Source organism: Martes martes (assembly GCF_963455335.1).
Source record: "Martes martes genome assembly, chromosome: 9".
Classification (NCBI taxonomy): domain Eukaryota; kingdom Metazoa; phylum Chordata; class Mammalia; order Carnivora; family Mustelidae; genus Martes; species Martes martes.
In genome coordinates, this window is record NC_137896.1 from 17,181,078 (window position 1) to 17,199,625 (window position 18,548).

The 18,548-nt window shown below is 49.2% G+C and overlaps 1 protein-coding gene across 8 annotated transcripts in view; it reads left to right on the forward strand.

Annotated features, from left to right (window-relative positions):
- The window catches only part of PTPRT (protein tyrosine phosphatase receptor type T), a gene marked incomplete at both ends in the record, with an annotated part of 1,058,076 nt that overhangs the window by 1,016,592 nt on the left and 22,936 nt on the right, over positions 1 to 18,548 (forward strand). For all 8 annotated transcript variants that reach the window (XM_080814111.1, XM_080814118.1, XM_080814112.1 and 5 more), the window contains 3 exons: positions 1,736 to 1,885; positions 3,350 to 3,523; positions 7,197 to 7,328. In XM_080814111.1, coding sequence (XP_080670237.1) covers positions 1,736 to 1,885; positions 3,350 to 3,523; positions 7,197 to 7,328 — 456 coding nt within the window. The remainder of the gene's footprint in view (positions 1 to 1,735; positions 1,886 to 3,349; positions 3,524 to 7,196; positions 7,329 to 18,548) is intronic.

Genomic DNA, 18,548 nt, shown 5'->3' on the forward strand with positions numbered 1-18,548 from the left:
TTGGCACTTCCTGAATGCCTACTGTGTGCCAAGCACAGTCCCTGCTAGAATGACTTCACCAACAAAATTATTGAGTACTTGGGCTGGGTTCTAGGGATTCCCAAGGAGACAACACATACCCCCTGCTCTTGAGGGAAAAGCAAACCTTCAGGCATCCCTCTGTTCCGGTAGAGAGCCCAAGACCCGAGGGAAATGGGAGGAGTTCATCTTTATTGTTGAGCACCTACTACGTGCCAGGCATCATACTAGGTCCTTTATATTCGGGATATTATGTGTATTCCTCACAACAAGCCTTTGGGGCGGCTCCTACTAGTATCCCCATTTTACAGATAAAGGGCCCCCAAGTCCTCACACAGGTGGACAGTGGTAGAACCTGGGTACATGTGACCCCAAGGCCCATGCACTTTTCCCCGAACCATACTCTCTTGTTAGGCAGCCTTTTCTGCCCACCCTACTCCTCAAAGCCATGGCTAATTCTTCTTATAATGAGCCCATTGCCTGGTTCTAGGGAAGGCTGTGGGTGCCCAGGCAGGCAGCTAGGGGAGATAAGAAGCTATGTCCTTCATCGGTCCTGCAAAGGGAAGTTTTGGCTTTGGGCCTGGGCAGGCACTGCCGGCTCCATGGAGAATCCCCCCACTTACAAGCACATACACATAAGAGCCCGCTGTGGGCTCTAAGCTAACTTCCACAGGCTAGCGTCTACACTCGGTGAGGCTGCAGGAGAGCCGAGTGGCTGCTTTCTCTGTTCCCAGATTCACGCTTGCAGAAGACGGGCTCACTGGCTGGCATTAGACACAGGGTCCCTGCTGTCTGGTGCAGAGACAGGCATTCAGATCGATCATCGTGATGCATCTGGATAAGTGTTTGATGTAGAGATGGGCCAAGTCACTCAACAAACGTTGGTTAAGGGCCTGGGGACAATAGCAACAGCTTCCACCTGGTGGGTTTGCAGAAGACTTTCCAGGGCGAAGGAAGCAGAGGGGCCATAGCAACAGGGGCACGGGGTTCCAGGGGAGGAGAACAGCAGGTGCAAAGGACACAGGTGGCAGAGGGGCCCAGGGCTCGGGAGCAGACCCTGAGACAAGGCATGTGGTTGATTTGGAGGCGATCCCGAGGCTCACAGGTTGGAAAGCAAAGAGAAGGAAAGGAAGCCAGGCTGCGTGACACTGCTAAGGGGTTTTGCAAGCTGTTTCACCCTGTGGACACCTGGAGCTCAAGCCTGCTGGGAGCTCTGAGGGAGTAGGGAACATGCCCTCCCAAATATTCTACCTGGGACAGAAGGAGCTTAGGTGTTTCTGCCCCAAGTCTCTGGTGGACACTGCTCGAGGGCTCCTTCCTGGAGCGCTGACTCTCCAGCCTTCCAGTGTGCTCCTGGGACCAGAAGAAATCCCCTAGCATGAATCTCAGGTGCTCGCGGTTAGCAGCCTCCAAGGTAGAGGCGACAGCCAAGGGGACAGAGGCAGGCACCGAGAGCCCGTGCTGCGGCAGGTCCAGAAGTTTCTAACTGTCATCAGTGACTACACTGCTCAGTCCCACAGCATAGTCTCACCCTTGCTGAGGCAATCACGAAGAATCAGGGAAGCTTTGCCCTTTGGGGTTGGAGAGGAAGCCGTGATGCCGCGCTCTAAATCCTGCCCATCCTTCCCAGCCATGGGGTCACATCTGGGAGACACACACACCCAGGCCACTCTTCTTCTCACCCAGACCCCTCTCTCTCCCCTCCTTGGCTTGGCAGGAGCAATACGTGTTCGTGCACGACGCCATCCTGGAAGCGTGCCTGTGTGGCAACACTGCCATCCCCGTGTGCGAGTTCCGCTCTCTCTACTACAATATCAGCAGGCTGGACCCCCAGACCAACTCCAGCCAGATCAAAGACGAATTTCAGGTAAGCGCAAGGCCTGGGCTCCGTGACCCAGCCAGCTTCAGTGGCGCTGAGAACATTTGTGGGGTTTTCTTTGTGAGAACGGATAAGCCCAGTGCTTCCAGTGTCTGCGGCTGTAGAAAGCTGCAGAATGAATTCCAGAACATTCCACGCACCACCGTGAACCGCTATGAACTAGCCACTCGATGACTGTTGACCCTTGTTTTTTAACTAAGATCCTGTGTTTGAACTAATGGAGTTCTAGCTAGTCTGAGTTGTGGGTGAAGACGAGTTTCTAAATACAGGTGTGAGTTTCATGCCCCACCATCCCTAGAGGGACTCGGGTTTTCTTGCCATTTTTGTACAGTTGGAGTATGTGTGTCCTAGATCCTCACTACGACCCATAGTGGGGTCTGGAGGCCAACACTGTCAGCTGCACCTGGGAGTTCATCAGAATGTAGCATCCTGGGTCCCACCCACAGCTACTGAACCAGAGTGTGCAGTGTAACAAGATCTCCAGATGACTTGTCTGCACATGAGACTTTGAGAAGCACCGTCCCAGAGCTCAGCTCAGCTCAGGCATAGCACATCTGTACCTTGCAGCCCAGGTGGCCAGAATGATGGCAACTTGGACTGGAGGCCTGGACGTGAATCACTGAGTAGGCCAAGAGTCCAGCCTGTTGTCCTCAGGTCTGTGCCGGGGTCATCCCTTGGCAACAGGAGCTGAGAACCAGGCAGCAGGAAGCAAGGAAGTTCCAGGAATTGAGGGGCAAGTCCTCGGCCCATGATTCCACAGGCAGATACCCTAGCCAGCCAGTACCCCCGTGCTCCCTCAAACGGAAGCTTTACTGATTGGGAGAGGTGACCAAGTGCAGAATAGGGGAAAGATGGAGGCCACAGCCCCCTCCTGGATGCACCTAGCATCTGGTCTCCTGGCTGGACGATTCAGCTCTGGGCCCATGCTTGCAAGACTCACTCTGCAGAACACAGCCCTGAAGTTTTCTACACTCTTAGATCTTGCCCCCCGGGGGTCTCTTACCCATCCTGAGCAGCTCATTCTAAAAGCCGCTGTCTCTGAGAGGAGCATTGGGTAAATCCTTTCCCTCCTTCCAGGACACTTCAACGGATGCATAACACTGCTTAGAGATTCCCCAGCCCCTCCCCCACCCTCTGACCTCCTGGCTGGCCCACCCTTTACTGAGATGAGCGGGTTGGCAGGTGTTGGTGGCCTGTGTCTGCTCTGTGCATGGGCATGCTGCCTCTGTAGCCTTGGCATCGGGGTGTCATACAGTCCCAATAGGGAGATGGCAGCACGTCACGTGGGAGAGGAACAAGCCCTGGGGTGGGGGTGGGATGGTGGGGCAACTAGAGGGCCAAGCTTGGAGGATAGAGACAGGATGGCGTAGGCTGAGTTTGAACTTCACTGTCTGCTCTGTTTGAGGCATCTGCCTGAGCAGTGCCTACTTGTCTGTCTTTGTGCCTTAACAGACCCTCAACATCGTGACCCCCCGTGTCCGGCCCGAGGACTGCAGCATTGGGCTCCTGCCTCGGAATCACGATAAGAACCGGAGCATGGATGTCCTGCCTCTGGACCGCTGCCTGCCCTTCCTTATCTCGGTGGATGGAGAGCCCAGCAACTATGTCAATGCCGCACTGATGGACGTAAGCTGAGCCCTGGCTGGCACTCACTGGGAAGTTCCTTCTAGGTGGAAATGGCTGGAGCCCAGGGCACCGACACCCCTCTCCACCACCCCCAGCCAGCCTCTCCTTGCTCCCGATCTTCTGGCCCCAAGACCTTTTCTTCCCCGAAGGCTCTGGTCCAAACCTATAGACAAGCTGTGTTCTGGGCTCTTTGCTCCCATATAAGCCTGGAAAGAATGGACCAAAAGCATAAAGTGTGTGTCCATGACAGCACTGTGCAGGCCTGCCCAGTCCCCTCTCCTGCTGCCTAGAGAGCTGACTCTCAACCCTCCGTTCAGTTCAGGAAACATTCTTTATGCCAGGCTTTGGCCTGAGCCCTGGGAATGCAGGACGGTACAGACATAGGTTCTGCCCTTGAGGGGCTCCCAGGCAGGTTCCCAGATAACTCCTGTGCAGGGGCAAGAATGAAACTGACAGGTTACTGGACAAGTGATGGGATGTGGCAGAGGGGACACAGAAGGGGACAGGCCATGTTCCTGACTGTCCCGTCAGGGGCACTATCTCTTGCTTTCTCAGCATCAAATCCAAGAAGGGCACTCCCACCCTGACCTGGTTGAGAAGTCATGACCCTAATGAGGAGGTCACGTCCTTGCCCCAGTGGATCCTTGCTCCTGACTCATAGACTTCCCCGCTGGTCCTTCATCTCCTTCCGGTGGTCATCCCTCCACCTCTTGGATGTAGAGATGTTTGCGGCAGGAAGGAGCCATGGATCATCTGGTCTCATCCTTGTACTTTTCAGCAAAGGAAACTGAGGCCAGAAAGAGGAAGAGACTTGCTCAATGTCACCAGAAAGCTAGTGGCAGAGCCAGAACCCAGAACTCACACTCTAGAATTCATTCCGTGGGTCTCCCCACAGTTTGTGCAATCCGGGAAGACACAGACATCTTGCCTCCTGAGGCTCCAGACCAAGAATACCATTGCCTGATTGGAAATAAGCCCTTCCAGGTCCCCCTCCCTACCCATGTCCAAGGTCACAACCATGCAGCCCACATGGACTTCCCCTCTCCCCCAGAGCAGGCAGGAATGTAGAGTGCTTTCTCTTGAAGTCAAAGCCAACTATCTCTCTGACCTCTGATCCTCCTGAAACTCTCCCCAAGGGCCCTCAGTGTTGGAGGCAGGGAGGTGACAGGAGCTTAGTGCCTATCAGCTCTGTCTGGGCCTGCCCTGGCCTCTGCCCACCGGGGGTACCCAGCTCCTCCATGGACTCCCTTTTATGGGTCCGGAAGCAGGGAGCTTTGTCCTGGTCAGATCAAACAGCTGGAGGTGGAGGGGAGACCTCTGGCTTTAGCTTAGAGCCCTCCAAGATCAATGTGTGCATGTATGTGTATGTGTGCATGTGTGTGTGTGCATGCGTGTGTGTGTGTGTGTGTGTGTGTGTGTGTGTGTGTGTGTGTATGTGGCAAGAGTTGGAGCCTGGGGGTGTAATCACATTTCCAAGTTCATCATTGCTTTTTCTCCCACTTGTCCTAATTCCCTCTCCTTGACTTCCTCATCTATGCAAGGATCAAACATGCTTCTGGCCTCTACTTAGTAGGTTAGATGCTGCCTGGAGCCAGATGCCTTCTGCCAAGCTCTGATGCTGATTGTGTTCTCTTTGTCCACGGGGCATTTCTCCTGTGAGCCATCACCAGGCCTTTGCCTTTCTTACAAGAAAAAAAAAAAAAGTCCTTATCTGTATTCCAGTTCAGTCTGTGCATTATCTGGTAACCATAGCAGCTTTTCTCCTAGCAGAAAAATATGAAGTCCTCTGGGTTAATTTTTAATGTTTCCCCTGGTAAAAGATGATGTTATCCATGAAATGGATTGCCGGCTGATCCCCGAAACCCGGCAGGAGCGCGAATCTCGAGCATATTTTCAGATAAGGCTTTGTCAGGCATGCTGGCCTAATAGAGCATTTATCACAGAGACAAGGAAAAAGGAAAGAGAACTAACATTCACTGAGTGTTGGGCACCATGTCAGAGCCTGGACTTACCCTGACTCATTCTGTATTTGGGTGTTATTGTCCCCACTTTCTGGATCAAATACTGAGGCCCAGAGTATTTGCATGACTGTCTCCAGGTTGACTAGCTCAGAAAGGGTGAAGCCTAGGGCCTGGGTTCTATCTTTTGACTCTCAAAATCTAGATTCTTTTCCATGTCTAGAAATGGCTCAAAGACATGCTATCTGCCTCTAGAGTTTGGCTCTTGGGGAAACTAAATATACTGCCCTCCCAGCCTACCCCCATCCTTGGATCATTCCACTGGTCAGAAGACCCTTGGAAGACAGGACCTTAGTATCTACACGCCAGCATTTTTTTTGCCACCACGGCATCAAGAGATCATTTATGTAATATGGGTGGCAGAGTGTTTCGCCCGGGTCTTACCCTGGTTTGGATGGGTCTGCCCGTCCTTCTTCCCTCCCCATCTTCCTGCTGACTCGCCACTCTGCCGAAAATAGCTGTGTCTGCCACAGGGACTGTCTCTCAAGAAAGCTTGTTAAGAAGATAAGCTGGGGACAATCTCTGGTTTCACAGGCCACTAAAGGAGAAGCCCTCCAATCTTTCCAAACACCTTCTTACAAGATACTGTAGTAAAGAGGGCCCAGTCAAAGCTTCCCACGTAGCTCAGACTCTCACAAGCTGTTTTCTGTGGGCCTCCATTTCCCCATCTGTAACATGGAACTGAGTGTATTCATTTGTTTGCTGGACCTGTATGGGGGGGTGTGGGTGTCTCAGGTACCAGCCCCAGCACCAGTGCCAAGGATAAAGAATCATGTCAGGGATGTTTCTGTCCTGCCAGTGGGCTCACAGCTCATTCATGTGTTCCAGTCTTTTCTCAAACACAAATTTCATTCACTCTGCGTGACAACCATCCCCAAAATGGGACTTGTGATTCCCATTTTCCAGATGGAGGACTTATTAGAAAGATCTAATAACTTGCCAGGGCTTAGTACCAAAAAAGGGCTGTACAAATGATGTTTGGATACATGGATGGGTGGATGGATGGTTGGATGGATGGTTGGTTGGTTGGATGGATGATAACCTACAAGTCAGAAAGCTGGATTTGAGCCTCAGGTCTGTCTCATGCTAAAGCCCGAGTGCCTTCCACTGCCCGTTGTCTCACAGCACACCATGTCCGTCTTCTGACAGGCCAGCTACACCCTCATTCTGGCCCTGGGGCAGGAGTGAGCCTCCTGCAACACAAGCCCCTTCAGGAGGCTCTCTGTCTTGGGCTAAGCCACCCCCGCCTCCAGCATTGTGGGCACAGAAACACAGATATCGCCGGTGTCCCAGGAGGTGCTTTGGGCAGCAAAGCAGCAAATCTGCTTCCAGAATCTTTCATTTCATATTGTAATAATGATTATTTGCTGAGCTCCAAAACATAAATAATTTATTTGGATAATCCCCAGCCGAGTGACACTTTCCTAATGAAATGTCTTAGTTTAGAGGAGAATGAGTTCGTTATGAGAAGGCCCCCTTGGCCACTGGGGGCACCCAGAGATGCCAGAACAAGTAGGTGTCTTATGCAATCTGTTTGGCAGGCTCAGGGCGGCGGGGGGGGGGGGGGGGCCTCTGGCCACCATCCAAGCCTCCTCACCATCAGAATATCCCTGCTGGGTGTGTCTTTCACGAAGCCTATGTCATTCCTTTGTCAGAGCCACAAGCAGCCTGCTGCCTTCGTGGTCACCCAGCACCCTCTCCCCAACACCGTGGCAGACTTCTGGAGGCTGGTGTTCGACTACAACTGCTCCTCCGTGGTGATGCTGAATGAGATGGACACCGCCCAGGTAGGAGGGCTGCGGCTGCCGCCCAGGTGCTCAGGCGCATTCGGGCACCCTTGCCCGAGGGCTGGAGGGAGAGCCTGAGAGTCAGCGCATGCCGCCTCCACCCGACCGAGCAGTCTGCGGACAGGTGCTGGCTGGCTGTGAGCACCAAACCAGCCGGTCCTGCTGCTAGCAGAGGCCAGTGGTCTCATGCGGGCCCCGCCACCCCCCACTCTGCATCCTCTCACTTCCAGCAATGACTCTCCCTACTTGGGGGCTTTGCCCAGCCCTCTTCCTCAGTCTGAGGCCAGATTCTGTTGCTGCATCTGCCAGGCACCGATCAGGGTCTTGCTCCAAATCCCGCCGAGCACATCAAGCCCAGAGGCTCCCAGAACCTCCCCAGCTCAGAGCAGCTCCAGGCCTGCAGAAGAGCCTGAGGCCTGGCCACACCCAGCCTGCCAGCCAGCCTAACCCCTGGGAGATGCACCCCACACGGATAGAGTTGGAGCTCAGATCTTGAACCCTTGGCCCACAAGCCACCGTGAGGACCCTGGTGTCATCACACAGGGCTTTTGTGTCCAGACAGTCTTCATGCCTTAGCCCCCTGGGGTCTGACGGCTCCAAGCGTCATGTGCCTATAGCATGTTCCAGTGCTCAGGACACGTCATGGGAAAGCTTCTGGAGCCCGCGCCCCTCCACGGCAGGGCAGCCAGTCCTGGGTGGGACAAGTGGGAATGGCCTTTCAGGTGTGTGAAAAGTGGTGTCTTAAAAGAAACTCAGGGTACCTCAGCGCACTCCTGCGTGCGTGCCGGCCTTGTGTGGGAATGAAATACAGTGGGTCTGAGCTGCGGTCTCGGCCCTGCGGGGGCTCCCAGCCTTGCTACAGAGACGGATGAGCAAATTGTCCCAAGCTCATGTGGCAGCGCCGTAATAGAGGTCAGCTGCGAAGTGCTGCGCTGGCCGGGAACAGGGAGCAATTAATTCTGCCCAGAGGGTGAGGGAAGACTTCAAAAAGAAGGTGACTTTGGCCTTGAAGAAGGCAGCAGAGGTTTGGGGGTGTGAGGCGGAGGGAGACGGGAAAAGGCCCTCTCCGAGCAGAGGGAATGGGAGCGGGGAGGTGGTGGGGGCGTGCAAAGGCAAGGGGGTGTGACTGTGTTTGGCTTGTTTGCACAACAGCTGGGGTCGCAGTGGGGCTGGGGCTGGGGTCTGTTGGGAGCAGACGAGGGCGGTGAGGCTGGAGAGTGCAGCAGGGCGTGGCTAGCACGGGGCTGCGACAGAGTTGGGCCTTGGCTTGCGTGATGCTTACTGTGTTAGCACCAGAGAACCCTTTCCTTGACTAGAGGGTTCATGCGGGCGCTGTACAGGCAACAGCTCTCACCTAGCGCTGTTCTTTCGGAAGCTGCCGGGGTGGGGGCTGGGGCCCTCCAGACTGGTCTTCTGGTTCCCCTACCCCACCACCCCCCACTGCCAGTGCTTCTTGGAGAGTCAGGACTCTGGGTGCCTTTGTGAAGCCCCAGGCTTCCCAGGAACACTGAGAGACAGCACTTGCTGTCCACGGGGGAGAGATACAGCACGTGGAAGCCGGGGTGTGGCTGAGTTCCCATTAGAAAGCCGCGTCTGAGGACCCATGAGGAGGAGAAGCTGGAGGGAAACCTGCCAGCCAGGAGATGGCAGAGGAGGATGTTGCAAATGCCCCGAAAAGCGAGGTGGGGGTCTGAACTGAGGGGGTGCCTGGGCAGGCCGGACGGCAGGGCTGGGATGGGGGAGCTGGGCTTCCAGATCCAAGTCCATGGGTCTGGAGAGCAGTGGATGCAGGAGGTGAAGGAGACGTTGCAGAGGGTGGCAGGGGCCCAGGTCTGGGCAGTCCGGCCTCGGTGGGAGGAGGCAGGAGGAGGTGGGGGGGTGGGGGGGAGCAGATTATGGGAGGGGCCTGGAGTGCAGGGTGGGATGTGCTGGGAGACCTGCTCATTCTTGGGCCATATTTATGGAGTATCTGTTCCCCGCCGGGAGTTATTCTAGGTGTTTGGAGCGTGTCCTGGGTTAAGACAGAACAAGCAAAACAGGGGACTCCCACCTCTGCGGTAACTTCTGTTCTAAAGTGGAGGAGAAAGTGAAGAACAAACACCCTATATGTGCTTTATTATATGTTAGAAGGTCACGAGTATATGGGGAAAAAATACGAGGGCAGGGTAAGGAAGATTGGAAGGTGGGTTTGGGGCCCGGAATATCATTGTGATAGAGGGACCAAGGCGGGCCCTATTGAGAAGGTCAGTTTGGAAGGTAGGGAGAGAACGAGCCATGTGACTGTCTCCAGGAAGAGCATCCCAGGGAGAAAGCACAAGCCACACCAAGCCCTGATGGTGGGTTCATGCCTGGCACATCTGAGGAACGGCACAGAGGCTCCCGTGACTGGAACAGAGTGGATGCAGCAGGGGACCCAGCAACGTGGCAGGGCCGCCGGGTCATGGTGGGCCTTGTGGGTCGCGGGAAGGACTTGAGGATTTAGCCTGAGAGAAGAAGGGAGCCACTGGCAGGTTTTGAGGAGAGGAGTGACCCACTTTGACTTTTTTTAAAAAAACCATCCCTCTGGCTACTGCGTTGAGAACAGACTGTTGGTACCGGGAGGGGAGAGCGTTTGCTAAGGGAGTGAGCAGAAAGGACAGAGAGGAGGCGGCGGCTGCCGTCCTTCCAGGTGACGAGGGATGGCCACGTGAACCGGGGGGCAGCAATGGAGTGGAGTCTCGATATATCCTGAAGGGAGACCCGACCAAATATCCTGACAGACTGAATGGGAAGTGGGAGATAGAAGAGGTGACTCCAAGATCTGGGGCTCAAACCGTAGATGACTGGAATTCAAGAGAACCAGGAAGTTAAATGGATTCCCATAAAACACAGACAGACCCCTGTGGAGTGCCGGACTCAGAAGCCATAGCCGTCCTCTTCCTTCACCTAAAAAAGGAAAACCGTGAACTCTGCTGCGTGAGCCCCTGAGTGAAGTGAGGCCCGTGAAGGCCTGTTTGCTGTCCACCTTTTCCAGAATCCCTTTTTGTAAAACCAGAGCTCAGGCACGGAGGAGGCGTTTCAAAGAACCTCACTTTGGGACATGTAGAGAAGCAGGGGTCAAGGTCATTGGCTCTGGCTCCCCCTTCCGGGGTGGGTCTTGGGTAAATGAAGATTTCTTATCCCCAGATGTTGGCACAGCCTTCGAGAATTGGTTTCCCTAAGTGCAAAACACCAGGCTCAGAAGAGCTGTGGGGTTGGCTGCCATATGCAGCCGGCAAGCATCCCCTAACATCGGCAGATGAATAGAGCACTTATGGATATAAATATCATCACCAAAACAGCTGGGTGCCTTGCAAAAATAAACAATGACACCGCGTGAGCCTCAGAAAAGCCGCCCTCGGCACCTGGAAAGGCGGTTCTTTCAAGTGCTGTCAGCATCTGCCTGCCAGTGTGCCCCTGCCAAGACGGCCTCGGCTTCCTGGCCAGCCCAGCCACACAGATGGGTCTGCCCTAGGTCCTGAGCATCAGCAGAGGACCAATGCCACATCCTGTGGTTGGACCGGGGCCGAGCCCATCAGGGCTCGAGTTGAGGGTTGTGGCAGGACTACCTGTAAGTCGCCGAAAAATAAAGTGGAGGAGAGGCTGAGACCTCTCCAAGTGCCGCCTTTTCTTGCCCTGTGGGCCAGTCGGCCTGCCTGGGCTCGGAATCCTACATCGCATCGTTCAGTCAGCCTTCCCCGGCCACGGATACTCTTCCGTTCTCCACAGTGGTTTCCGTTCAAGGAGAATTCCAGGCAACGGGGGCTGAAGAGAAAGACTATGAAGGCAACTACATGTCTTCAACCTTAAAGACTTTATTTATTTATTTATTTATTTTTTTTTTAGCTCTTTAGGACACCAAGGCCTGTGATCAGATTAGTGGGGCAACATCCTAGAACCACAACATCTAGCAAATGGCACTGTGGTTTCCAGTGGGCATTTCAGAAAGAACATTTCCGGTCACACCCAACAGCCCTGACTCAAGATCCCTTCCATCCTTGTGGGCTCAGTGGGTAGACCAGAGCCCGTGGCGAACAGACACCAAAAAGGAGCCCTCTTCATGGTCATGCCGCACCCGCCATATTGTTTAGCTAGCTCAGGAGACCCTCTGGACCAGCCTTGGGGTTGGGGGTGTGCAGTAGGCAGAATCATGCTCCCCCCACCCCCAAAGCTGTCCACCTCCTTGTCTCTAAACTGGCCTACGTGTTGTCTTACAGAGTAGAAGGGACTTCGCAGATGTGGTAAAGTTAAAGACACTGAGATGTTTACATTGTCCTGGGTTATCCAGGTGGACCCAATATCAGGATCCTAGTAAGAGGGTTGCAGAAGATCAGAGTCCATGGTGATGGAAGCAGAGAGTGGAGTGGTACAGCCACAGGCCCAGGAATACTGGCCGCCTCGCAAAACTGGAGAAGATGAGGAACGGCTTGTCCCCTGCAGACTCCAGAAAGGAACACAGCTCGGCTGACATTTTGATTTTAGCCCTTTAATACTCATTTCAGATTTCTGACCTCCAGACAATAAATTTGTGTGACGTTAAGCCACCACATTTGTGATTTGTTGCATCAGCCACAGCAAACTAACTCAGGCAATAAAACTGAAAACAGGAATTCAGGCCCAGAGGCATAGGGCTCAGTGCCAGTGCAGGGTGTGAGACTGCAATCATGGGAACATCCAGAGTCAGCGGTGTTGGCTGGAAAGTGGTTCGGGCTGGGGAAATCCATGTCTGAATCAAAGTCCATCACGAACCATGAGAGAGCAAGATGGGGAGAGCCAAGGATAAGGCAGATGTCCACCTCAACAATCACAGGACTCTTGCAGACCCAGAAGGAGGCCTTTTAAAAGTCAAGGTGCCTGCTTTCTGAGTTGCATTCAATCCTTCAGTCATCGCCATGCACTGACTGGGAATCCACAGCGTCCCAGGCACAGACCAGACATAGCACAGAACAAAAGAGGCACAAAAACCCACAGTCCCCATGAAGCAGACGTGGTAGTGAAGTAATGTCTACCTGCCAGACTCCCTTTGACATCAGACAGGATGGAATCGTCCTTAGCTGGAACCATCTCAACCAAGACCCCCAAGTGGCAGGAAGAAGCTGACCAGGAAGCAGAAGGGAGGGAAGAGCCAATGTCCCAGCAGCACGTCACATCGCTCCCGGGCTCTGTGGGCAGCTCTGGAAGAATCTAGCAGGAGACAACCACCACACGTCACCCCACCAGCCTGGAATTGGGTTTAGGGTCATTGAGACCCAGTATCACTTTGGTTGTCTCCACACAGAAAGTGCTAGGTGTTTAGGATTCCTTGGCTACCCTACTCATTGATTACACTGCCTACGCCTGCAGCATCCCTGAGCTTCTCAGTGTTTCACTTGTCACTCATTCTTGGGAGGACACATTATTTTGCTTACATCTTTGAGATTTTATCAGCTCTATGTTCTCCAAACACCTTTGATATTTCCCTGGTCTTTCCTCCATAGGCCTGTTATTTTAGAAGCTTTTGTTTTCTGAACTGTATTTAACTAATTAATCATTTGTTAGTTTTACTTGTATATTTTTCCATGAATGTAACTACCCCAGTGAATTTCCAGTTGGCAGACAGAGCTAACACGAGATGGTCTCTTTCCAGCCCAAAGCCAGAGCTGCAAGGTCCTCCACTCCAAGACAACATGATCCCCTTAGGCTTTCGAAAACTGTGGAGAGATCTCATTGGCTTCTCCTGCCGACTTTATGGGCCTCACTTTGGAAATCACTGATCTGCCGGGGGTCCATTTCCCCTCATTTTGCACATTAGGAAGATGAGGTCCAGGCGGGGAAAAGGATTTATCTAGAGCCCCATAACCCACCACTGACTTGGGCCCAAGGCCTTCTACCAGGAATTGTGAAGATTTGGGTCACCACTTAAACAATAGGATTTCCAAGGCCTCGGTGCCTGATAATCCCTTACTGGTACCTGGATATATGGAGCAGGAAGGAATGTTCTTTGGTTTAAAACAAATAAGAGCTCTATAAAAACTGAGTCGCCCAGTTCTGAGGCTCCCACCATGGAGTTCAGATGATGCTAGGCCAGGTAGAAAGGGGAGGGATGGTGAGACCAAGAACAGTGCATTCCCATGGAGCTTCCAGAAGTGAGAAAGGCAAGCAAGCTCATCATGCTCCCAGGAGGAAAGCAGGGGTGATGTTTCAGGGATGTCTTTTCTTGTCATTATGCCTGCAAGGCAAGTAGCAAGCATTGATATCCCCATTTTATCTCAGCTTGTGAAAACACAGCCTAACCTGCCGGCAAACCCACAGAACACCCAAGTCTCTGTTTCCGCGATCCTCAAGTCTGACTTTGCAAGGGGCTGTGTTTCTGTTCCAGTGGGGGTAACGGTAGAATAAGTAGTCTGGGGCCATGAAATCTGACTTCAAGTTCTAGCCCTGCCACCAACTTGGTGCCTTAAGCCAGTTTCATGACTCGTCCCAAGTCTCAACATGATCATCTGTTAAATTCATGTAACCAAGAAGTCAGCCAAGTTCATTCTGTCCTTGAAGATTTCATTGAAATGGGCTCTGCTTCCTCTTCCCCATCCTGTGGCCAAGTCCACTGTCCATCCCACAGATTTCTGGGAATTGCAAGGGAGTCCTGTTTGCATGCACACTTCCCAGTTCCTGCTCAGACCTTACTGGGGGCAAGGTGGGATTGGAATTCCAGTAATGGCCCCCCGTCCAAAGGTTGAACATTGCACATCCTCATTCTTAACCCTCCCACCTTGCCTCCTCACCCCTGCCATGTGGCAGCACGTCTCTCCCCTACACTCTGTTGCCCAAGCCACTTCTGTCCTCTACCTCTCCTCCCGTGCCTCCCTTAGTGATGCCACCTTCTACCCAAAATTGTGCCTTTCTTAAGCTGTACAGTTGCACTCTCTTTTTTATTTTAATGTACTGTTACATACAGTGAACATACACTATTGAATTAGTTTCATATGTATTTATAATGTAGCAGTTCAGCAATACCGTAGGTCACTCAGTGCCCATCAGGCACATGCACTCCCAGTCCCCTTTACCTTTTTCACCCAACCCCCATCCACCTCCCCTCTGGTAACCATCACTTTGTTCTATATAGTTAAGGGTCTGTTTTTTGGTTTGTCCCTTTTTTACTCTGTTGCTCCTTTGTTTTGTAACTTAAATTCCACATATGAATGAAATCGTATGGTATTTGTCTTTCTCTGACTTATTTTGCTTAGCATTAAACTCTCTAGATCCATCCATGTTTTTGCAAATGGAAAGATTTCGTTCTTTTTTATGGCTGACTAATATTCTGTATATATACTACTTCTTTATCCATGCATCTGTGATGGATATGTAGGCAGCTTCCATAATTTGACTAATATAATTAATGCTAGAATAAACATCAGGTGCATGTATCCCTTTGAATTATTTTATTTTGTATTCTTTGGGTAAATACCCAAGAGTGCAATTACTGAATCATAGAGTAGTTCTATTTTCAACATTTTGAGGAAACCCGATACCGTTTTCCACAGTGGCTGCGCTGGTTTGCATTCCCACCAATAGTGCGTGAGGGTTCCTTTTCTCTGCATCCTTGCCAACACCTGTTATTTCTGATGTTTTTGGTTTTGGCCATTTTGACAGGTGTAAGGTGATATATTGTTGGGCTTTTTATTTCATTTCCCTGATGATGAGTGATGTTAAGCATCTTTTCGTGTGTCCATTAGCCATCTGAAAGTCTTCTTTGGAGAAAAGTCTGTTCATGTCTTCTGCCCATTTTTCATTGGATTATATATTTTTGGTGTTGAGTTGCATAAGTTCTTTATATATTTTGGACACTAACCTTTTATCAGTCATGACTTTCAGTTGTTCTGACTGTTGGTTGCTTCCGTTGCTGTACAGAAGCTCTTTATTTTGATGTAGTCCCAATGGTTTATTTTTGCTTTTGTTTCCCATACATCAGGAGACATATCTAGAGAGATACTGTTATGGTTGATATCAGAGAAATTACTTCCTGTGTTCTCTTCCAGGATTTTTATGGTTTCAGGTCTCACTCAGGTCTTTGATCAAATTTGAAGTTAGTTTTTGTTTATGGTGTAAGAAAGGGGTCCAGTTTCATTTTTTTGCATGTTGTTGTCCAGTTTTCCTGATAGCATTTCTGAAGGGACTGCCTTTTTGCCATTGGATGTTCTTTCCTGCTTTGTTGAAGATTAATTGACCATATAACTCTGGGCCTATTTCTGGGTCTTCTATTCTGTTTCATTGATGTATGTGTCTGTTTTTGGATCAGTACCATACTGTTTTCGGTGACTACGGTTGTGTAATATAACCTGAAGTCTGGAGTTGTGATGCCTCCGGCTTTGCTTTACTTTTTCAAGATCACTTTGGCTATCCAGGGTCCTTTGTGGTTTCATACAAATGTTGGGATTACTTGTTCTATTTCTCTGAAAACTGCTGTTGGTATTTTGATAGGGATTGCATTAAATGTGTACATTTCTTTGGGTACTATAGACATTTTTTTTTCTTTTCTTTTCTTTTTTTTTAAATTTTATTTTTTTTTCCAATTTTTTATTTATTTTCAGCGTAACAGTATTCATTGTTTTTTCACCACACCCAGTGCTCCATGCAATCTGTGCCCTCCCTAATACCCACCACCTGGTTCCCCCACCCTCCCACCCCGCCCCTTCAAAACCCTCAGGTTGTTTTTCAGAGTCCATAGTCTCTCATGGTTCACCTCCCCTTCCAATTTCCCTCAACTCTCTTCTCCTCTCCATCTACCCTTGTCCTCTATATTATTTGTTATGCTCCACCAATAAGTGAAACCATATGATACTTGACTTTCTCTGTTTGACTTATTTCACTCAGCATAATCTCTTCCAGTCCTGTCCATGTTGCTACAAAAGTTGGGTATTCGTCCTTTCTGATGGAGGCATAATACTCCATAGTGTATATGGACCACATCTTCCTTATCCATTCATCCGTTGAAGGGCATCTTGGTTCTTTCCACAGTTTGGCGACCGTGGCCATTGCTGCTATAAACATTGGGGTACAGATGGCCCTTCTTTTCACTACATCTGTATCTTTGGGGTAAATACCCAGTAGTGCAATTGCAGGGTCATAGGGAAGATCTATTTACTATAGACATTTTAACAATATTTGTTCTTCCAGTCCATGCGCACAGAATGTCTTTCCATTTCTTTGTGTCAATTTCTTTCATGAGTATTTTATAGTATATATATCTTCAGAGGACATGTCTTACACCTCTTTGGGTATTTTTATTTCTAGGCATCTTCTTATTTTGGGTGCAATGGTAAATGTGATTGTTTCTTAATTTGCCTTTCTGCTGCTTCATTGTTGGTGTATACAAATGCACTGGATTTCTGCCACTGATTTTGTATCCTGTGACTTTACTGAATTCATTTATCAGTTCTAATAGTCTTTTTAAATTCAATTAGCCAAAACATAGTAGTACAGCTATTAGGTCTAATAGTTTTTATGGCAAAGTCTTTTGGCTTTTCTTATATATAGGATTATGTCACCTGCAAATAGTGAAATTTTTACTTCTTCCTTACCAATTTGGATGCCTTTTATTCATTTTTCTTGTCTGATTGTTGTAGCTAGGACTTCTAGTACTCTGCTGAATAAAAGTAGTGAGGGTGGTGGGGGGAAGTGGTCAGAGTGGACCTCCTTGTCTTGTTCTTGAACTTAGTGGAACTTAGTGGAAAGGCTCTCAGGTTTTTCCCATTTAAGATGATGTTAGCTATGGATTTTTCATATAAGGCCTTTAGTATGTTGAGATATATTCCCTCTAAATCTGCTTTGTTGTGGGCTTTTATCATGAATGGATATTGTACCTTATCAAATGTTTTTTCTGCATCTATTTAAATAATCATATGGTTCTTATCCTCTTATTAATGTGATTTATCACACTGATTGATTTGCAATATTAAACCACCCTTGCTTCCTGGGAATAAATCCCACCTGATTTTTTTTTGAATTTTTTTTTTAGTGTATTGTTGAATTCAGTTTGCTAGGATTTTGTGGAGGATTTTTGCATCAATGTGAATCAGGGATATCAGCCTATAGTTCTCTTTTTGTAGTGTCTTTGCTTTTGGTATCAGGGTAATGCTGGCTTCATAGAATGAATTTCGAAGTTTTCCTGTCTTTTCTACTTTTTGGAACAGTTTGAGAATAGGTATTAACTCTTTCTGAAATGCTTGGTACAATTCACTGTGAAAGCTTGTGATCCTGGGCTTTTGTTTGTCAGGAGTTTTTTGATTACTGATTCTATTTTCTGGCTGGTAATTGGTCTTTTCAAATTTTCTGTTTGTTCCTGCTTCAGTTTTGGTAGTTTACAAGCCTCTAGGAATTTATCCATTTTTTTCTATATTGTTCAATTTTTGGCATATAATTTTTCATAATTTTCTTTTACAGTCCTTGTATTTCTGTAGTGTCAGTTGTTCTTTCTCATCTTTTGTGTGTAATTTTGTTTGAGTGCTCTTTTTTTTCTTTTGATGAGTCTAACTAGATGTTTATCAATTTTGTTGATCTTTTCAAAGAACCAGCTTCTGGTTTCATTTTTTTACTTTCTAGATCACGTATTTCCACTTGAAACATTATGATTTCCTTCCTTCTGCTAGTATCGGATTATGTTTTTTCTTCTTTTTCTAGCTCCTTTAGATTGCAAGTTTGGGTTATTTCTTTGAGATTTTTCTTACTTCTTGAGGTAGGTTTGTATTTTCATAAACTTCCCTCTTAGAAGAATAATTTTTGCTGCATCCCAAGGGTTTTGGGCTGTTATGTTTTCATTTTTGTTAGTTTCCATGTACTTTTTAAAATTTCTTCTCTGATTTCTTGGTTAAACCATTCACTGTTTAGTAGCATGTTATTTAACCTCCATGTATTTATGGTCTTTCCAGATTTTTACTTGTTGATTTCTAGTTTTATAGCATTGTGGTCAGAAAAGACGCATGGTATGATTTTGATCTTTTTGAATTTGTTGAGGCTTGTTTTGTGAGCTAGTATATGATCTGTTCTGGAGAATGTTCCATGTGCACTTGAAAAGAATGTATATTCTCCTGTGTTAGAATGAAACGTTCTGAATATATCTATTAGATATATCTGGTCTAGTGTATCATTCAAATCCACTATTTGCTTGTTTTCTGTTTGGTTGATCTGTCCATTGATACAAATGGGGTGTTAAAGTTCTTCAGTATT